The following is a 17,413-nucleotide window of genomic DNA, read 5'->3' on the forward strand; positions in this document are numbered from 1 at the left end:
TGGAGGGTACTGTACTTTTAGCTGTGATCATGTTCACTGACAGCCTGTAAGTCACTTCATGAAGCAAACCAGAGTTCGCTGAGCACATGTGGAAGGCAGTGGCTCCGGAAACATGATTTCAAGTAACAGCAGCAGTTCATGTCGAACAGAGTTTAATCTGATTCAAGTGAATGGAACCTGGACTCGACAAACTGGACAGTGCAAACAGAAGGAGGGAAAATCTTCAGATGCTAAAATGTAAGTATCTGGTGAATGAAAATTATTCACATAAATAATTAAACTTCAGTCAAAACTGATATAGTGAAAATAATAATTGTTAATGAAGTTCACAGGATAGATCTGGGCATCCTTACAAAATAAAATGGCAGAAAAATGTTATGCCTTCTGAAGGATGATCATCTTTCCTTCCTAAAGTATGTCTCTGTCTTATATTTAGTTTATCTTCTATGCCCCCTGTACACAGTAGAAACTCATATCTACATTAGTCAGAGGGAGTAGAAATACCTTTCTATTTTAGGCTGCTGTGACACAATGTTAAATATTTACAGCAATGCCAGAAGAGGACATTTTCTCCATAGTATAGATTATGTTGATTATATATTTCCTTAGACTTTGTGCAGATCTTTCAAAGGTTTTCTTTAGACATTGGTTGCTTTTTTCATGCAGTTTGAGTTAGGTAGCTGCCCATTTTCTGATGGAATTTGGGTTATTTAAGCAGTTTAACTGAAACTAAACTAAAAGAAAGAAGCAGTATTTTATCCACAGAATAGAGAAAGTTAAGCTAAGAAAGAATTTTAAATCAGATCTAGACACTGTCACAAAAACAAAGTTTGTTCCCATTTTTTGGGTTGAATCTATATTAAAAATAAAATCCAATAACAACACAATATGACAAAAAATAGTAGAAAAAATTGTTGGAAAGAGGATTTCCAAAGAGATTGATTGACTTACTGTAGATAATGATGCATATGTGTCAGGACTTTGATTGATCTTTCTCCTTTTTTCCTAAAGATTATTCATCTAAAGGAGATCCTTTTCGGGCCTGATGCTTTGTCCTTTACATGACCACGTTATTCATTTTAAAGCGCACACTGTACAAAATACTGTTTGGTACAACAATAGAAACTGAGTTGAATAACAACCAAATCGAGAGCAAAAATGGAAAAGAAATTCAGTACGCCTGGAGTACTTGTACCCGTTGTCTTCCGCTTTATCCAGGACCAGGTCGCGGGGGCGGCAGACTTAGTACAAGTGCCCAGACTTCCCTCTCCCTCTTCCCTCTCCCTCTCACCTCCGGGGGGAACCCAAGGCGTTCCCAGGCCAGCCGAGAGACATATTCTCCCAAGGGTGTCCTGGGCCTCCTTCCGGTGGGGTGTGGCTGGAACACCTCCCAGGGCGTCTAGAAGGCATCCAATACAGATGCCCGAGCCACCTTAATTGACTCCTCTTGATGTGGAGGAGCAGCGGCTCTGCTCCAAGCTCCTGCTGGATGGCCGAGCTCCTCCCCCTATCTCTAAGTGAGTGCCCAGCAGCCTTGTGGAGGAAGCTCATTTCATTGCCCATGTGGGAAATGATAGCGATAGCAAGATTGGGAGCAATGGACTCCCCTATCTGAAACCAAGTGGTGTTTCATTAATGGACTTCTGCGCCAGCCACGGATTGTCCATAATGAATACCATGTGTTCATTATGGACAATGGTGTTCACCAGTGCACTTGGCACCAGGACACCCTAGGCAGGAGATTGTCTTCAGACCTTTGGCTGCAAGTCTTAAACAATCGGGTGAAGAGAGGGGCTGAGCTATCCACCAATCACCACCTGGTGGTAAGCTGGATCCGCTGGAAGAGGAGGAAGCTGGACAGACTTGGCAGGACCAAGCATACAGTGCCTTGCGAAAGTATGCGGCCCCCTTGAACTTTTCAACCTCTTGCCACATTTCAGGCTTCAAACATAAAGATATAAAATTTAAATTTTTTGTGAAGAATCAACAAGTGGGACATAATCATGAAGTGGAATTAAATTTATTGGATGTGTCAAACTTTTTTAATAAATAAAAAACTGAAAAGTGGGGCGTACAATATTATTCGACCCCTTTACTTTCAGTGCAGCAAACTCACTCCAGAAGTTCAGTGAGGATCTCTGAATGATCCAATGTTGTCCCAAATGACTGATGATGATAAATAGAATCCACCTGTGTGTAATCAAGTCTCCGTATAAATGCACCTGCTCTGTGATAGTCTCAGGGTTCTGTTCAAAGTGCAGAGAGCATCATGAAGACCAAGGAACACACCAGGCAGGTCTGAGATGCTGTTGTGGAGAAGTTTAAAGCCAGATTTGGATACAAAAAGATTTCCCAAGCTTTAAACATCCCAAAGAGCACTGTGCAAGCAATCATATTGAAATGGAAGGAGTATCAGACAACTGCAAATCTACCAAGACCCGACCATCCCTCTAAACTCTCATCTTGAACAAGGAGAAGATTGATCAGAGATGCAGCCAAGAGGCCCATGATCACTCTGGATGAACTGCAGAGATCTACAGCTGAGGTGGGAGAGTCTGTCCATAGGACAACAATCAGTCGTACACTGCACAAATCTAGCCTTTATGGAAGAGTGGCAAGAAGAAAGCCATTTCTCAAAGATATCCATAAAAAGTCTCGTTTAAAGTTTGCCACAAGCCACCTGGGAGACACACCAAACATGTGGAAGAAGGTGCTCTGGTCAGATGAAACCAAAATCGAACTGTTTGACCACAATGCAAAACGATATGTTGGGCGTAAAAGCAACACAGCTCATCATCCTGAACACACCATCCCCACTGTCAAACATGGTGGTGGCAGCATCATGGTTTGGGCCTGCTTTTCGTCAGCAGAGACAGGGAAGATGGTCAAAATTGATGGGAAGATGGATGGGGCCAAATACAGGACCATTCTGGAAGAAAACCTGTTGGAGTCTGCAAGAGACCTGAGACTGGGACGGAGATTTATCTTCCAACAAGACAATGATCTAAAACATAAAGCCAAATCTACAATGGAATGTTTCACAAATAAACGTATCCAGGTGTTGGAATGGCCAAGTCAAAGTCCATACCTGAATCCAATCGAGAGTCTGTGGAACGAGCTGAAGACTGCTGTTCACGAACGCTCTCCATCCAACCTCACTGAGCTCGAGCTGTTTTGCAAGGAAGAATGGGCAAGAATTTCAGTCTCTTGATGTGCAAAACTGATAGAGACAAACCCCAAGGGACTTGCAGCTGTAATTGCAGCAAAGGGTGGCGCTACAAAGTATTAATGCAAGGGGGCCGAATAATATTGCACACCCCACTTATCAGTTTTTTATTTGTTAAAAAAGTTTGACACATCCAATAAATTTAATTCCACTTCATGACAGTGTCCCACTTGTTGTTGATTCTTCACAAAAAATTAGAATTTTATATATTTATGTTTGAAGCCTGAAATGTGGCAAGAGGTTGAAAAGTTCAAGGGGCCGAATACTTTCGCAAGGCACTGTATAGTGAGGGTATGCTGAGAACCCCTGGCAGGATGTATTCAACTCCCACCTCTGGGAGAGCTTTGACCAGATTCCAGGGGAGGTTGGAGACATAAAGTCCGAGTGGACAATGTTCTCCGACTCTATTGTCAATGCTGCCATCCGTAGCTGTGGCCGTAAGGTCTGCGGTGCCTGTTGTGGTGGCAATCTCTGAACCCGGTGGTTGACGCCAGCAGTAAAGGAAACAGTCAAGCTGAGGAAGTAGTCCTATCGGATGTGGTTTGGATTGTGAGACTCCTGAGGTGGCTGATGGGTACTGTGAGACACTGGGGTGGGAAGCTCGGGCTGTGGCAGAAGCAAAGACTTGGGCCTCGGAGGAGTTTGGAGAGGCCATGGACAAGGACTACTGGTCGGCCTCGAAGCGATTCTGGCAAACTGTCCAGTGCCTCAGAGAGCGAAGTAGTGCTTCACCAACACCGTTTACAGTGGGGGTGAGGAGCTGCTGACTTCGACTAGGGACATTATTGGGTGGTAGAAGGAGTAGTCCGGTGAAGCAGTGCTTCCCCATGGTGACTGGAGGGGTTTGGTTTGGGGACCAGCAGATTTTGTTTCTTCTTTTTGCAGATGAAGTGGTCCTGCTGGCCTCCTTTAGCCAAGAACTACTACAGCATGCACTGGTTTGCAGCCGAGTGTAAAGTGGCTGGGATGAGAATCAGCTCCTCCAAGTCCGTGGCCATAGTTCTCGACCGAAAAGGGTGATTAGCCCTCTTCAGGTTGAAGGGGAGCTCCTGCCTCATGTGGAGGAGTTCAAGTACCTCAGGGTCTTGTTAATGAGTGAGTGGAGAATGGAGCCGAGACCAACAGATGGATTGGTGAGGCTGCAGTAGTAATGCGGAAACTGTGCCGCCCCGTTGTCATGAAGAGAGCTGAGCCGAAAAGTGAAGCTCTCGATTTACTTGTTGGTCTATGTTCCTACCCTCACCTATGGGCATGAACTTTTTGTCATGACCGAAAGAACGAGTTCCCTGATACAAGCGGCTGATATGAGCTTCCTCCACAGGGTGGCCAAGCCTGGAGAACTGTGCATTGAATTTACAATTAAGATTCAATTAGGATTCAGGGATTTCTTTGCATCAAGCTTGCATAAAAAAGTTGTAGCAAAAACACTATATCTATATAACTACGTTATAATATTTTTGCAGTAGTTTTTTGATTTGAGGTATTTAACACATTGAGTGTTCTGTATGCATGATGAGACATGCACTTGACAATGGTACATTACTTTTATTTGACTGTCCATCAAGTTGTAATGAAGTAAAAAGCATAGTATGTACACAGTATGTAAGAGGAGTAATGGGTTGTGTTTAGATAAAAATCCAGTCTTACATAAGCACAGAAGAGTTAGGGTGGTACTTTGTAGTTGAGCCACCAGTCTAAATCAAAACTCTATGTTATACATTCACACAAGGATATTTAAGCAAAAATCCACAAAAGAGAAAGTAGTGTTGTGTAATGTAGAAACCCAAAGTTTACAGTCTGCAAAATAGCATGATGCTCATACACTGAATCCATTTTTTTTGTTTTTTTTACTTTATTGTGAATTACCTTCAGCTATGAGAACAAGACGGACCAAGGAGTATGTTGGACGGTGGTGAGCCCTATTGTTTTTACCTACAGAGTTATTCAGTGTAAAGACCTACTGGACCCCAGGAATGACACTTTGCTCTGGGGCCATCTAGGAGATGAAGAACTTAAAGACACCACGAGTAACTCCAAACCTGTCAAGCGCTTTATTGTCATTGATAAAACTGTACACGAGCTGTACGGCTCTAAGGTCTCTCAGTACTTTGATGAGAGGGGTGTCATTTACAAGATTCTTCCTCTGACCACCACTGAGGAGAACAAGAGCATGGAGTTAGTGACGAAGATTCTGGAGGAAGTTCACCATTTGGGGATTGACAGACGTTCTGAGCCAATCATCGCGCTCGGAGGTGGAGTCTGTTTGGATGTGGTTGGTCTGGCAGCATCTCTCTATCGACGAAGGACGCCATACATCCGGGTGCCGACCACTCTGCTGTCTTACGTTGACGCCAGCGTTGGGGCAAAAACAGGGGTCAACTTTGCCGGAGGGAAAAACAAGCTGGGAACCTATGTTCCGCCAGTGGCAACATTTTTAGACAGCTCATTCTTCCAAACTCTGCCTCTACGGCAGATTTCTAATGGATTTGCAGAGATGTTAAAGGTGCTTGTCTCAGCATGGGCATTTGATAAACTACCTGCATGTAGATCGTCTTTAATATATATATATATATATATATATATATATATATATATATATATATATATATATATATATATATATATATATATATATATATATGAACCAACCCTAGCCCTCCACAAAATTTTAAAGCCAGCATCGGAGAGTTTTTATGATAACTCTCAATTCACTGAATCAAACAAGTTTTAAGCATCGTGATTCTGCCTTTCTGGCGTACTGAAATAACCTCTGTTTGCGTGATTTTATTCCAAAAAGAGCTTATTATTCATTGAAACATATTCAGCTTATTTTTGTTATCTCACCCAAACTACCACTGTCTTGTAAAACTTAAATTAGTTAAGCAATGCAGAAACACCTTGCGGCAAGATATTTAATTTAATAATGTACTAAATTCAATGAATATTTCTTGTTAATATATAATTTTATACAATACATTTTATTAGTAGAATTTGTACCAAGACAATTCAAAGTCCTGTACATGAAAAACCAAAAGAGACATAATAGGAAATGTACATTACAGTGGCATAAAGGTAATTAGATAATTAATGAACACAAATAATTAAAGAGAATAAAACTTAATTAAATAAAATGATAAGATCAAAATAAAAAGATAAAAAAATAAAAACAATTATGAAAAAATGATTGATAAGAAAATGAAAGGAAAGTTGGACTGAAAACATTAATAATGTTTAGATAGCACAGTCAAAGGCCACTAAACAAATACGTTTTTCATCTTGATTTAAAGCAACTTAGGGTTTCAGCACTTTCATAATTATTTTTTTAATGCCAAGTTAATTAATTAGTTGCAAACTTCCATACTTTTGTATTCCAACAAACAGACTTGTTTGTGAGCTCAGAAAATAGTTTTCCTCTTACAGCTTTTGCTACTTTTGGTTTATTTGTTGTGATTTGCTGCATGTACTAAAAAACTAACATAAGTTGTAATACATGCTTAACTAAGTTAAGCATGTATGTTTGCCCCAAGTTGTACTGCATCAAAATTTCGTTTTTATACCTGTTTTCATTTAATATTCAGCTTCAATATTGCGAGTAATGATTCAATGATTTCAGATGGCCCTGATGAAGCACCTTGGCCTGTTTGAGCTGCTTGAGGTGAATGGCAGTAAACTGTTACATGCCAAGCTGCAGCCCTCAAAAACTTGTAGTGGCTCTGAAATGGAAGACAGCACTGCAGCATCCATGCGCATCGCCATAGAAACAATGCTAGAGGAACTGGCTCCAAATTTGTGGGAGGATGATCTGGATCGGCTGGTGGATTTCGGGCACCTTATCAGCCCTGAGCTAGAAATGGTAAAGGAATAGTTTTTACTGTAGCATAACGCAACCTAACAAAGCATGTCCATAATCAAGGGAAAATGTTGAAACAAAAAATAAGACAAAAACAATTCATATATACATATGATATATATATTTTGTGATATACTGTACATGTCACAAAATATGTAAAACTCATGTCTTCTGTGTGAAAATATAGACAGTTATGCATTTGCAAACTGTGCATCTATCTTGATTTTCAAGGATGAGCTCAAGTGAAGAGTTTCCAACTTTTCTGACCACACAGAAAGTTTTGCCGGCACTGCTTCATGGGGAGGCAGTCAACATCGATATGTCCTTTATGGTCTATGTGGCCCAACAAAAGGGGCTTCTGACAAACGATGAGAAGGACCGCATTATTCAGTGTATGCTGGGACTGGAGCTACCTGTGTGGCACGAAGAGTGCTCCCTGGCATTGGTGCAGAAATCTCTCAGGGAGCGTCTGAAGCACTCGGCTGGCTCTGTGAGGATGCCTCTACCAACAGGACTCGGAAGAGCTGGTAAAACAATAAGTTCTGTCTGTCTTCTGTCAAGCATTTAATTACCACTATTAGTAACATTATTAATAAATTGCTACATTTTCATTACATGTTATTAATCTTATAGAAATCTTCCATGACATGATAGAAGATGATGTCATCTGCCAAGCGTTTCAGAAATGGACTGAAGAACTTTCTTCTTTTGGTAATAAATGAAGAAATTAATAATAACTAAAATCGCAAATTTTGTGTGTCTTTACATGTTGAAGAAATGTTCCAAATTATTACATGATGATAACAATTATAACCCTAAGAATACTTTATTTATGATTTACATGTTAGTCTTACAGAAAAATATTTGTAATGTTATAAAATACATCTGTATAGAACATGTTAAAGTTCCACAACTATAACCCACGTTTCCTTTTGTTTAACAAAGTTTGTAGTCCATCCATGTATACACCCTATAAATAAAATAGTTTAGGAATTGTTGGAGGACATTTTCCTTATATAGCATCTGGGCAGTAAAGAAGTATATTTTTCTTGGTTCAAATTATTGGATGTATAATATGTTTAAAATTGTAGGGAAAAGACAGAGAGAAGAAAAGTTCAAATAAATCTTTTAATATTTCTAACACAGTAGTTTAACATTGAGTACCGATGACCGTGAGTTAACTAATCGGAAAACAGTGGGAACAGGAAGTATTGAAACATTTATCTCTTAACTGTGACAATAAAAAACATTAGTAGAACACTTTATGAGCCACAGGAATAAACTTGTGCAGACACTCAAGATACCAAGATAAAATAAAATACACCAAAATATATCTAAGTGCAACACACAACCTTTGAACTTAGAGCTACCTGCTCATGGTTTAAAGATTTTGTATTAATCTTATTACCATACATCTTACAATCATAAGGGTCCATCGGCAGTGACTCTGTTCACAAGCTTTTTTTACTGGCTTTTAATGAATTGGTACAGAGTGTACTCAGTAGATTGTAACACTGTGTGATGCACATTAAAATGTGACAAAATTTAAAAAATAAGTTATCCTACGAGTGATGTCGTTCATAATCTTAAACAAACAATTAGTTTTTACACAAACTATTTCACATATTAGCATCAAGTCTCTTGTTTCTTGTATGTATTATGAAAGTGATCATCAGCAGCTCAAAACTTGTAAGTTATAGTTTGTAGCTATATACTGCATCTCTCATTGTTGGAAAACAATTGCTCAACTACATTCATTCAACAGTCAGAAAGATTTAAAATGTTCGGTCTAATTGTAGGAACAAATACACAACATCAATATATTAAGTTTAAAGGTGTTCAGTAATAAATAAATATGTATAATATATTTAAAAACAACAAACAGGTTCAGTTGTGTTATAGTCTTTTTTTAAGCTAAATGCTAAAACCAGCTTGCACACTCTAACTAAGCTAATGTAGTCATCTATGCAAACATTTGCTAACTGGGAGTAAAAAGGATGCTATAAATGAGCTTAGTGGAAATGGTCTTTAAGTTCAAAGATATTTGGTCACGATTCAAATTAGCAAACAAATTCAACTAAGAAGGTATAATATTTTCTGGCCCACTGGTCTATCGGCCCTTTTCCATTAGTATCAACTCTACTCGAGTCGGGTCGGGTCAGCTATGCTCTATACGGTTTGGTAAGTTTTCTATCAAAATTGAGTACCATCTTAACGTAGGTTGGATGGTCAATGGCAAAGCGGCCATTGACAGCTGTAGACTGCTGCTCAAGCTAGCGGTGCCTAATGCTAGCTTGCTATAGTGGTAATATACACACTAAGCCCAGTGTATGAATTAACATTTGAGGATATTTATTATTATAAAATGTAAGCTGTGAGTAGTGACGACGCCCCCTACCCAATCAGTGACTGACAGTCTTATGACATTGCGTGGAACTGCGTCTGGTTAACCATTAAAAATGGAATAGCCTAAAAAGTGAGTAGAGTCGTGCCGAACCATGCTGAGTAGGGACCAGTGGAAAAGGGCCATATTATTGCCAAGCAGTTCATAAAAACGTTTTACCAAAATCCAGAAATGTTTACCTGTTAGTGGTACTCAAAACAAAGTGGCCATGGCTGAATCCCATATACACTATTTTCATTGCTATAAATTTCCCACAATGAAACTTTTTATTTGAAAAATACTTCTCATGTAGTTTTAGCAAGCTACTCTGGTGGTTTATACTGCTAATCTTCGAATAAACTCTTCAGTTTCTTTTATCCCTCCAAACTTGTTTTTCCGTGGACATCTTATTTAAGGCCATTTCAGGTCGGCCAGTCTTTGTCTTTATTTAGCCAAGAAAATATCTGTTAAAATATATGTAGAAAATTTGGCGTATTTTCCAAATTTAGCCTAAACAAAAACATTAAACCTTGAAGCTTATTTTGCTTCTTTCTTCAATCTTGACCTTTCAAACCACATTAATTGATATCTTTATGCTGATGTCAGTGTTTTAACATTGTTAGAAGAAATTTATCTTTTTATAAGTTGTTTTATTAATATTTTGTTCAGGTGGGTTAGTAGTTAAAGGTGGTGTCTCGACCAAAATAAAATATCAGCACCCAAATTGTTAATGAGATTTTGATCTTTTTGTTGGTTCATTTAAACTTTTCAAACACAATACTATTAGATGTTTTGATGTAGGGATCCTTTCCTGTTTTATTCTTCAACATCTTGCTCTTTAGACAGAGGCAGTGTTGTCTTTTCTATGTCTTTTCAACAAAATTTTGCTCGGGGAGGTTACTTTTTGTAAAGGTAACTTGTTTCCTTTGGCACTGTTGGTCTAGCTCATAAGTACAAGCTAGCTATTTTTGTTTTTTTGTTACCAAAGTTAAAGTATGAGACTTTGTGGCCATAAAAAAATATTTTTTGCATCTAGGAACAAAGCAAATTACTTACTGTAGAAATAAATTACAGTTTTCTGTAATGTAAAGTCTGTAATCTATACTATAATAATATTGTTATTGATTATCTGTCATTTATTTGACTCTTTGTCTTTTTAATTATGTTTTAACAAAATCACATTTTAATATTTATGCTCTTTCTTAAGCAGTTTGTCATTTTCATCTGAAGGTGCTATATTTAATCAAATGTACTTACTAATTTACTAAGATATTTTATTTTTTATTTAATACCGAACACTTTGCACTGTAGTAATATAGCAAATCATTTGTTGTGGTTCTTGAATTTAGGAGACATTGTTTTGTTCTTTCACACTGACCAAAAGTAATTTTCTGTCACTTTTGGGGGATTTCAGCACCTAATGTTTTAGTCTATAAAGCAAATACCAGCATAATCAGCCACAAAATATTGCATCAGTCCTCATATATCTCCATGGTAACAGAAGGCACTTAAATGAAATGGTAACTAATTATCAGTCTAAAGCTACTTCATAAATGACATAATTTCAAGACATGTTGCGTCACTGGCACAACTTCAAACATTGCATAGTTTGACAAAACGGAGACTGCGGTGTATCAGAGATATCAGTAATGGCACATGGTTATGCATTTGTGTACCTTAGTTGCTCTACTCTTAAGTAAAATAATGTGTTTGCATGTCACAAGCCAAATATGTCAAGTTAAATTTACGTCTCGGCACAAAAAGCCTAACAATCTATACATCTGTTCACAGAGGTTATTCCAGTGTTTGGACAATGTCATGCATTTCATACAAAATCTGTCTCCTTATACTCCTTAGCATTATAAAAAATGTACATGTTGAAAAGAAAGACACCCTGAATGTAAAATGTTACTGAAGTAGTATAGATATAACTAATATAAAATAAAATCAGAGGATAGAGAGTAACACCTCTGCATTGTTTTATTACTGTATGCTAAGATATCTTTAACAATCCTGTGTGTAAGATCATTGCTCCCTAGAATTTAATTGAGTCTTGTAATTTTTTGGTTTTTTTCTAGACAATTTGGTTTGATTATTTAGTATTTTTGTGGTTTTGGCAGTAAGAAATTAATTACACCCGGTGAGAATAAGGAACACTTTGTAGTTAAAAGGCATATGCTGAAACTTAGTCTCTCTTTCTTTAAGGTGGATTATTTCTCATAATACTAAATAAAAGTGTTGGATTTTAAATACAGGGGTTGGACAATGAAACTGAAACACCTGGTTTTAGACCACAAGAATTTATTAGTATGGTGTAGGGCCTCCTTTTGCAGCCAATACAGCGTCAATTCGTCTTGGGAATGACATATATAAGTCCTGCACAGTGGTCAGAGGGATTTTAAGCCATTCTTCTTGCAGAATAGTGGCCAGGTCACTACGTGATCCTGGTGGAGGAAAACGTTTCCTGACTCGCTCCTCCAAAACACCCCAAAGTGGCTCAATAATATTTAGATCTGGTGACTGTGCAGACCATGGGAGATGTTCAACTTCACTTTCATGTTAATCAAACCAATCTTTCACCAGTCTTGCTGTGTGTATTGGTGCATTGTCATCCTGATACACGGCACCGCCTTCAGGATACAATGTTTGAACCATTGGATGCACATGGTCCTCAAGATTGGTTCGGTAGTCCTTGGCAGTGACGTGCCCATCTAGCACAAGTATTGGGCCAAGGGAATGCCATGATATGGCAGCCGAAACCTTCACTGATCCATCCCCATGCTTCACTCTGGGCATGCAACAGTCTGAGGGGTACGCTTCTTTGGGGCTTCTCCATACCGTAACTCTCCCGGATGTGGGGAAAACAGTAAAGGTGGACTCATCAGAGAACAATACATGTTTCACATTGTCCACAGCCCAAGATTTGCGCTCCTTGCACCATTGAAACCAACATTTGGCATTGGCGTGAGTGACCAAAGGTTTGGCTATAGCAGCCCGGCCGTGTATATTGACCCTGTGGAGCTCCCGACGGACAGTTCTGGTGGAAACGGGAGAGTTGAGGTGCACATTTAATTCTGCCGTGATTTGGTCAGCCGTGGTTTTATGTTTTTTGGATACAATCCGGGTTAGCACCCGAACATCCCTTTCAGACAGCTTCCTCTTGCGTCCACAGTTAATCCTATTGGATGTGGTTCTTCCTTCTTGGTGGTATGCTGACATTATCCTGGATACCATGGCTCTTGATACATCACAAAGACTTGCTGTCTTGGTCACAGATGCGCCAGCAAGACGTGCACCAACAATTTGTCCTCTTTTGAACTTTGGTATGTCACCTATAATGTTGTGTGCATTTCAATATTTTGAGCAAAACTGTGCTCTTACCCTGCCAATTGAACCTTCACACTCTGCTCTTACTGGTGCAATGTGCAATCAATGAAGACTGGCTACCAGGCTGGTCCAATTTAGCCATGAAACCTCCCACACTAAAATGACAGGTTTTTCAGTTTCATTGTCCAACCCCTGTATCTCAAAGGAGTTTTTGGGTAGTTAATTGTTTATGTATCATTTCAGTTTCTCTCTACGCTTTTTTGTATAAATACATTTTTCAGGGGAATGTTTAGATAAAATTATGTCTATAAAGAGTCATAAATAGGATACAGTTTACAAATGATTAATATCTATCAAGCAAGTAATTTCAACTGGAAGACTGACAGGGAATCAGATAATGTGTGCATAGCAATACAACAATGATGTACAAACTTCATAATAAGGCATCGGCACATTCAAGTTCAATCTAAGACACAAGGAGTGTAAAGCACTATAGTAATAAATATCCTTCCTTCTATTATTGCTGATTTTCAAATAAGTGTTTAACTCACCACAAATATCTAAACCGCTGACTGTGATTTATAGTTTCCCCAGATTCTTTGGAATCAATAGAAAAAAACTCGATCTAATCTCTATCGAAAGATAAATGTATAGTTTTCAAATATAAAAACATCTATTTTTTGTAACTCATTGTCATCAAAGCACTGATTAAAGAAAATACTTTCGCATAAGTCCTTGTAATCAAGGTTATAGGCTTGGAAAGACAAAAATGATAGAAAAGAAGAATAAAAATGGAGGAAACACAACATGTAAACAAAAATGAGAAGAAAGGTAAAAAAAAAAAAAAAATAACAAAGAAGATTTGCAGCGGTGTTAGCCTCTTATTTTCTGGCAAGATGGAGGGATTAAAGATACGGGGGAGGTGTATATCACACTAGGGAGCGCTAACAATCCTCTTCATTCTCATCCATGCTGAAACTGCTCTTGCGACTGCTGTCCTTTGAAGCGTCTGGGGAGACGGAAGAGAGCAAAGGGTCCCCACCTCTGACAGGTGATAAGTTGTCTTCCATGAGGATGTCATTGAGTTTGGAACCAGCTTTGTTGTGAATGCCGATGTAGTGGCCCTCAGGGAAGTTGGAGGGACCTTCCTTTAGCTCCAGGGTGCTGGGTTGCTCAGGAGTGCAGGCGTGGTGGTGTTGGTGATGGGGGTGAAGCGTGTACTGGTCTTGGTGACAGTCCTCCAAAGCGGGCTCCTGCTTGATGGGCCGCACCCCAACTTCAGCAGAGCAGAGTGCTGAGGATGTGATGGCCAGACCGTGAGCCCGAGCATGCATCTCCAACTCCTGCAATTCACAGTCATTTACACACACAGGAGTGACTAAGGGTTTTTGTGGCCTTTATGTGTCAGTCAAATCCATCTGTGAAACAAATTAGCAGAGTTGCTCTTCAAAGAGACATTACACCCACAAACATTAATATATTTTCTTAGGATTTTATGTGATAGACCAACACAAAGTAGCCCATAGTGTGCAGTGGAAAGAAATGGAGACCTGGTTTAACAACATTTTTATAAATGAAAATGGGAAATGTGTGGCATGCATTTGTGGAAACACATTTTACTGTAATTGCAGCTGCAAGTCTCTAGAGACTGTAATGTTTGCCCAGTGCTCAAACACAGTCAGATAAGATGGAATGCCTCTGTCAGCATCAATTTCCAAGTCTTGCCACAAATTAATTGTTGGGGGAATGTGTCCTGCAGAAGGGGGAAATCTCCACGAGTCTCAAGTATTTTGGAGCCTCGAACAGATTTTCTCCCAGGGTTGCAATGTATTTAACTCCATCTATATTCACATCAACTCTGGCCAGCCTCCTTGTCTGTGTTGACGTAAAGCATCTCTACAACATGTTGGAGCCACCATCATTGTACAGATGGTTTCTTCAAAGGGTGAGAATAAAGGGGGACTGAATACAAATATGGAAAGTTTTTCAAATTTCATTTCTTAAAAAAGAGAAAGACAGAAATGATGTATTATTTTCATTCCACCCTACAATTATGCTCTATGTTCTGTTGGTCTGTCATATCAAATCCTAATAAAATAAATTTAAGTTTCTGTTTGTAAAAGAAGTATGAATACTTTTGCAATGCACAGTACAGGTTTACACATATTTTATGTAGATGCCACCATTGCTATTACTCAGTTCTCTTAATGTATTCTGAACGTATATACCTGTATTCTGAGCATCAAATGTCGGTTGGCGTGCTCCAGCTTCTTCTGGCGGTTCTCCAGCTCTTTGGCCCTCTGCTGCTCCCGCTGCAGCTTTCGGATATAGTCCACTGATGCTTTCAGGATGGTGCCTTTGTTCCAGCGCATGTCTCTAAAAATCACAAAGATGCCATCATTTCTGTTTCTAGCACTACCTGTGGTACGACATTTTAATGTCAATCAACATTCTCAACTTGATAATTTAAGATACAAATTACCAGAGTTTAGTGTTTAAAGACATCTGATGACAATGTTTTATATTATAAACCTCTAAAATGTTAGCGAAATCACAAGGTGTGCTTCAGAGCTGCTATTGGCTTTACTGATCCAAAGACAGCATTGTAACATTGCAGAGCAAAGAAGTAAGACGTGAGGATTGAGTGCAATATATTTTTTTCCACAAAAAGGATTATATGAGAGAAAGGGAATTATATGAAGAAAAAAAACTTTTTACCTCCACACTGGAAAAGATATACTAATGATTATTACATTTACATTTCAACAGATAAAATAAACACCCCAAATAATGAGGAAAGCTGCTCTTTAGGCCACAGTTATGAGCTCTTAATTGAAACGCTAAAATGAAAAATTATGCAGCAAATTATGGATCACAGATACAGTATCAACTCTTTACAGTTACAACTACAGAAACTACTACACTTTGTGAGTGGCAACTTCCAAGTGAAGTGGGTTTGTCAGTATAGAAATATATGAACAGTCAACAGAGGAGGCTGGGACCACCTGGAAATCAAATGAAAATGCCTCTATCAGAGTATCAAACAACTACAAACCTTTTTAATATTTTGGGTAAATCAAAGACAACTGTGCAGCTATACTTATTAAAGATCACATTTAGCCTTCAAGCAGAACATGGGTTAACAAATACACCAATGTGTAGTTTTAAAGTTCAGCTGCAGCTAATAGAATAATTTATCAGTTACACAAATCAAGTGCATAGCTTCAGATGTTAAAGTGTTTTTGGTACAAAATTCCCCTTGTGGGTCTCCTCATAAAAATCTCTCCTTGATTTTCTTCTACAGAGATAGCAACACAAAGATGGAACTTTGTAATGAAAAGGAAGCAATACTGAAGAAATAGTGAAGGAATTCAGTCTAAAAATAGGTTAAGCTTTTAATTTATTTTATGTTGATAGTGTCAGAAAGAGATATTTTATAAGAGTACAATTATGTGACACCTGAAGAAAGCATGAACCCTAGTTTATTTTTCCAAGCATTCTGAAGGAAAATCATCATAGGAATGGGAAACTTACGGGTCACTGGATTTTGGAATCAAAGTTCCCAACTCCTTGATACGATCGTTGATGTTAAACCGTCGTCTTCTTTCAACTGCAGAACAAGCAAAGAAATAAACAAACATAGCTCCACTATTTAATTAAAGGGAAAATATTCAAATTTAGAGTTAGAAAACCCAAAAAGCTTTAAAATATGTAAAACAAGTCAAAGAAAATCACCAATGGTTCTTTCTAATTTTAAAATATGTAAGAAATTTGTAAAGCACTATAAGTAAGATGACTTTGTGTATACAACCGGAACCTGAAAGCCAACAGAAAATTCATCGTTCTCTTTAAAAAAAATATCTACTTAACAAAAAGTTGTCAAATGGATGTATGACCACTCATTGGCAATTCAGAAAAGGACAATGGGCACTCTTACTTCCCCAAATTTCTTCTAAACAAGAAAATAGGCAGAAAATTATGAACATGAAGAGGACAGATTTCTCTTCCACTACTAACAACACCAAAACACTTTTTGATCCCAGAGTATGAAACAAATAAAATCTCATTAAAAAAAAAGAAAAACCCAAAGCTGGATGATCAGTTCATACTACAACAGATAACTTAAGCAGGGAGTCAGCAGCCAGACCACTGAAGTTTCTGCAAGTCATTAGGATACAGATCCTTCTGGAAGAAAATGTGTTGTTTACCTTTTTGTGTCCTCTGTCAGTACAAAACATCTGCTGACATTTACAGGTTATTTTATGAACTTCAATCGAAACAACTCTATAAATAGGCCCTCTCTGTGTACTATAATTAGCTGCAGTAGTGACTCATTTTGTTGTATCTAGCCACATGAAGGAGAAAGCGGAACAGCATGTAGAGTGGGGGAGCAGGTGCCCCACATAGAAGGGCTATATATCATTAAAGAAGCCATCTAGGGTTTAGATTCCCAAACATGTGAGCTTTGCTGAATGCCTTTCCTTTTTATTTAGCTACTATTTCTTGTCTTGTTCTGTGAAAAAAGGCCAGTAGCACTCAGCTGTCATTTGGTTGCATATAAGAATTTTAACTTCCTTTCAAACAACCACATCTGTTTCCATTCCTTGCTGCTATGTTTTAAAAAAAA

At 38.4% G+C, this 17,413-nt stretch overlaps 2 protein-coding genes across 4 annotated transcripts in view; one reads left to right on the forward strand and one right to left on the reverse strand.

Moving 5' to 3' along the window:
* LOC124873357 (2-epi-5-epi-valiolone synthase-like) overlaps positions 1–17,413 on the forward strand; it is a 44,731-nt gene continuing 27,318 nt past the window's right edge. Inside the window, exons 1-5 of one of the 2 annotated variants that reach the window (XM_047373936.1) lie at positions 1–237; positions 5,099–5,729; positions 6,840–7,079; positions 7,351–7,603; positions 7,710–7,787. In XM_047373936.1, the coding sequence (XP_047229892.1) occupies positions 113–237; positions 5,099–5,729; positions 6,840–7,079; positions 7,351–7,603; positions 7,710–7,787 (1,327 nt within the window). In that variant the 5' untranslated portion in view covers positions 1–112. The remainder of the gene's footprint in view (positions 238–5,098; positions 5,730–6,839; positions 7,080–7,350; positions 7,604–7,709; positions 7,788–17,413) is intronic. The other variant, XM_047373944.1, reaches the window with a different exon arrangement.
* Positions 12,872–17,413, reverse strand: part of mitfb (melanocyte inducing transcription factor b) — a 41,466-nt gene continuing 36,924 nt past the window's right edge. For both annotated transcript variants that reach the window (XM_047373916.1, XM_047373924.1), the window contains 3 exons: positions 16,321–16,396; positions 15,015–15,162; positions 12,872–14,129 (listed from right to left, as the gene is read on the reverse strand). In XM_047373916.1, the coding sequence (XP_047229872.1) occupies positions 13,731–14,129; positions 15,015–15,162; positions 16,321–16,396 (623 nt within the window). In that variant the 3' untranslated portion in view covers positions 12,872–13,730. The remainder of the gene's footprint in view (positions 14,130–15,014; positions 15,163–16,320; positions 16,397–17,413) is intronic.

Source organism: Girardinichthys multiradiatus, chromosome 1, assembly GCF_021462225.1.
Source record: "Girardinichthys multiradiatus isolate DD_20200921_A chromosome 1, DD_fGirMul_XY1, whole genome shotgun sequence".
In the NCBI taxonomy this organism is placed as follows: domain Eukaryota; kingdom Metazoa; phylum Chordata; class Actinopteri; order Cyprinodontiformes; family Goodeidae; genus Girardinichthys; species Girardinichthys multiradiatus.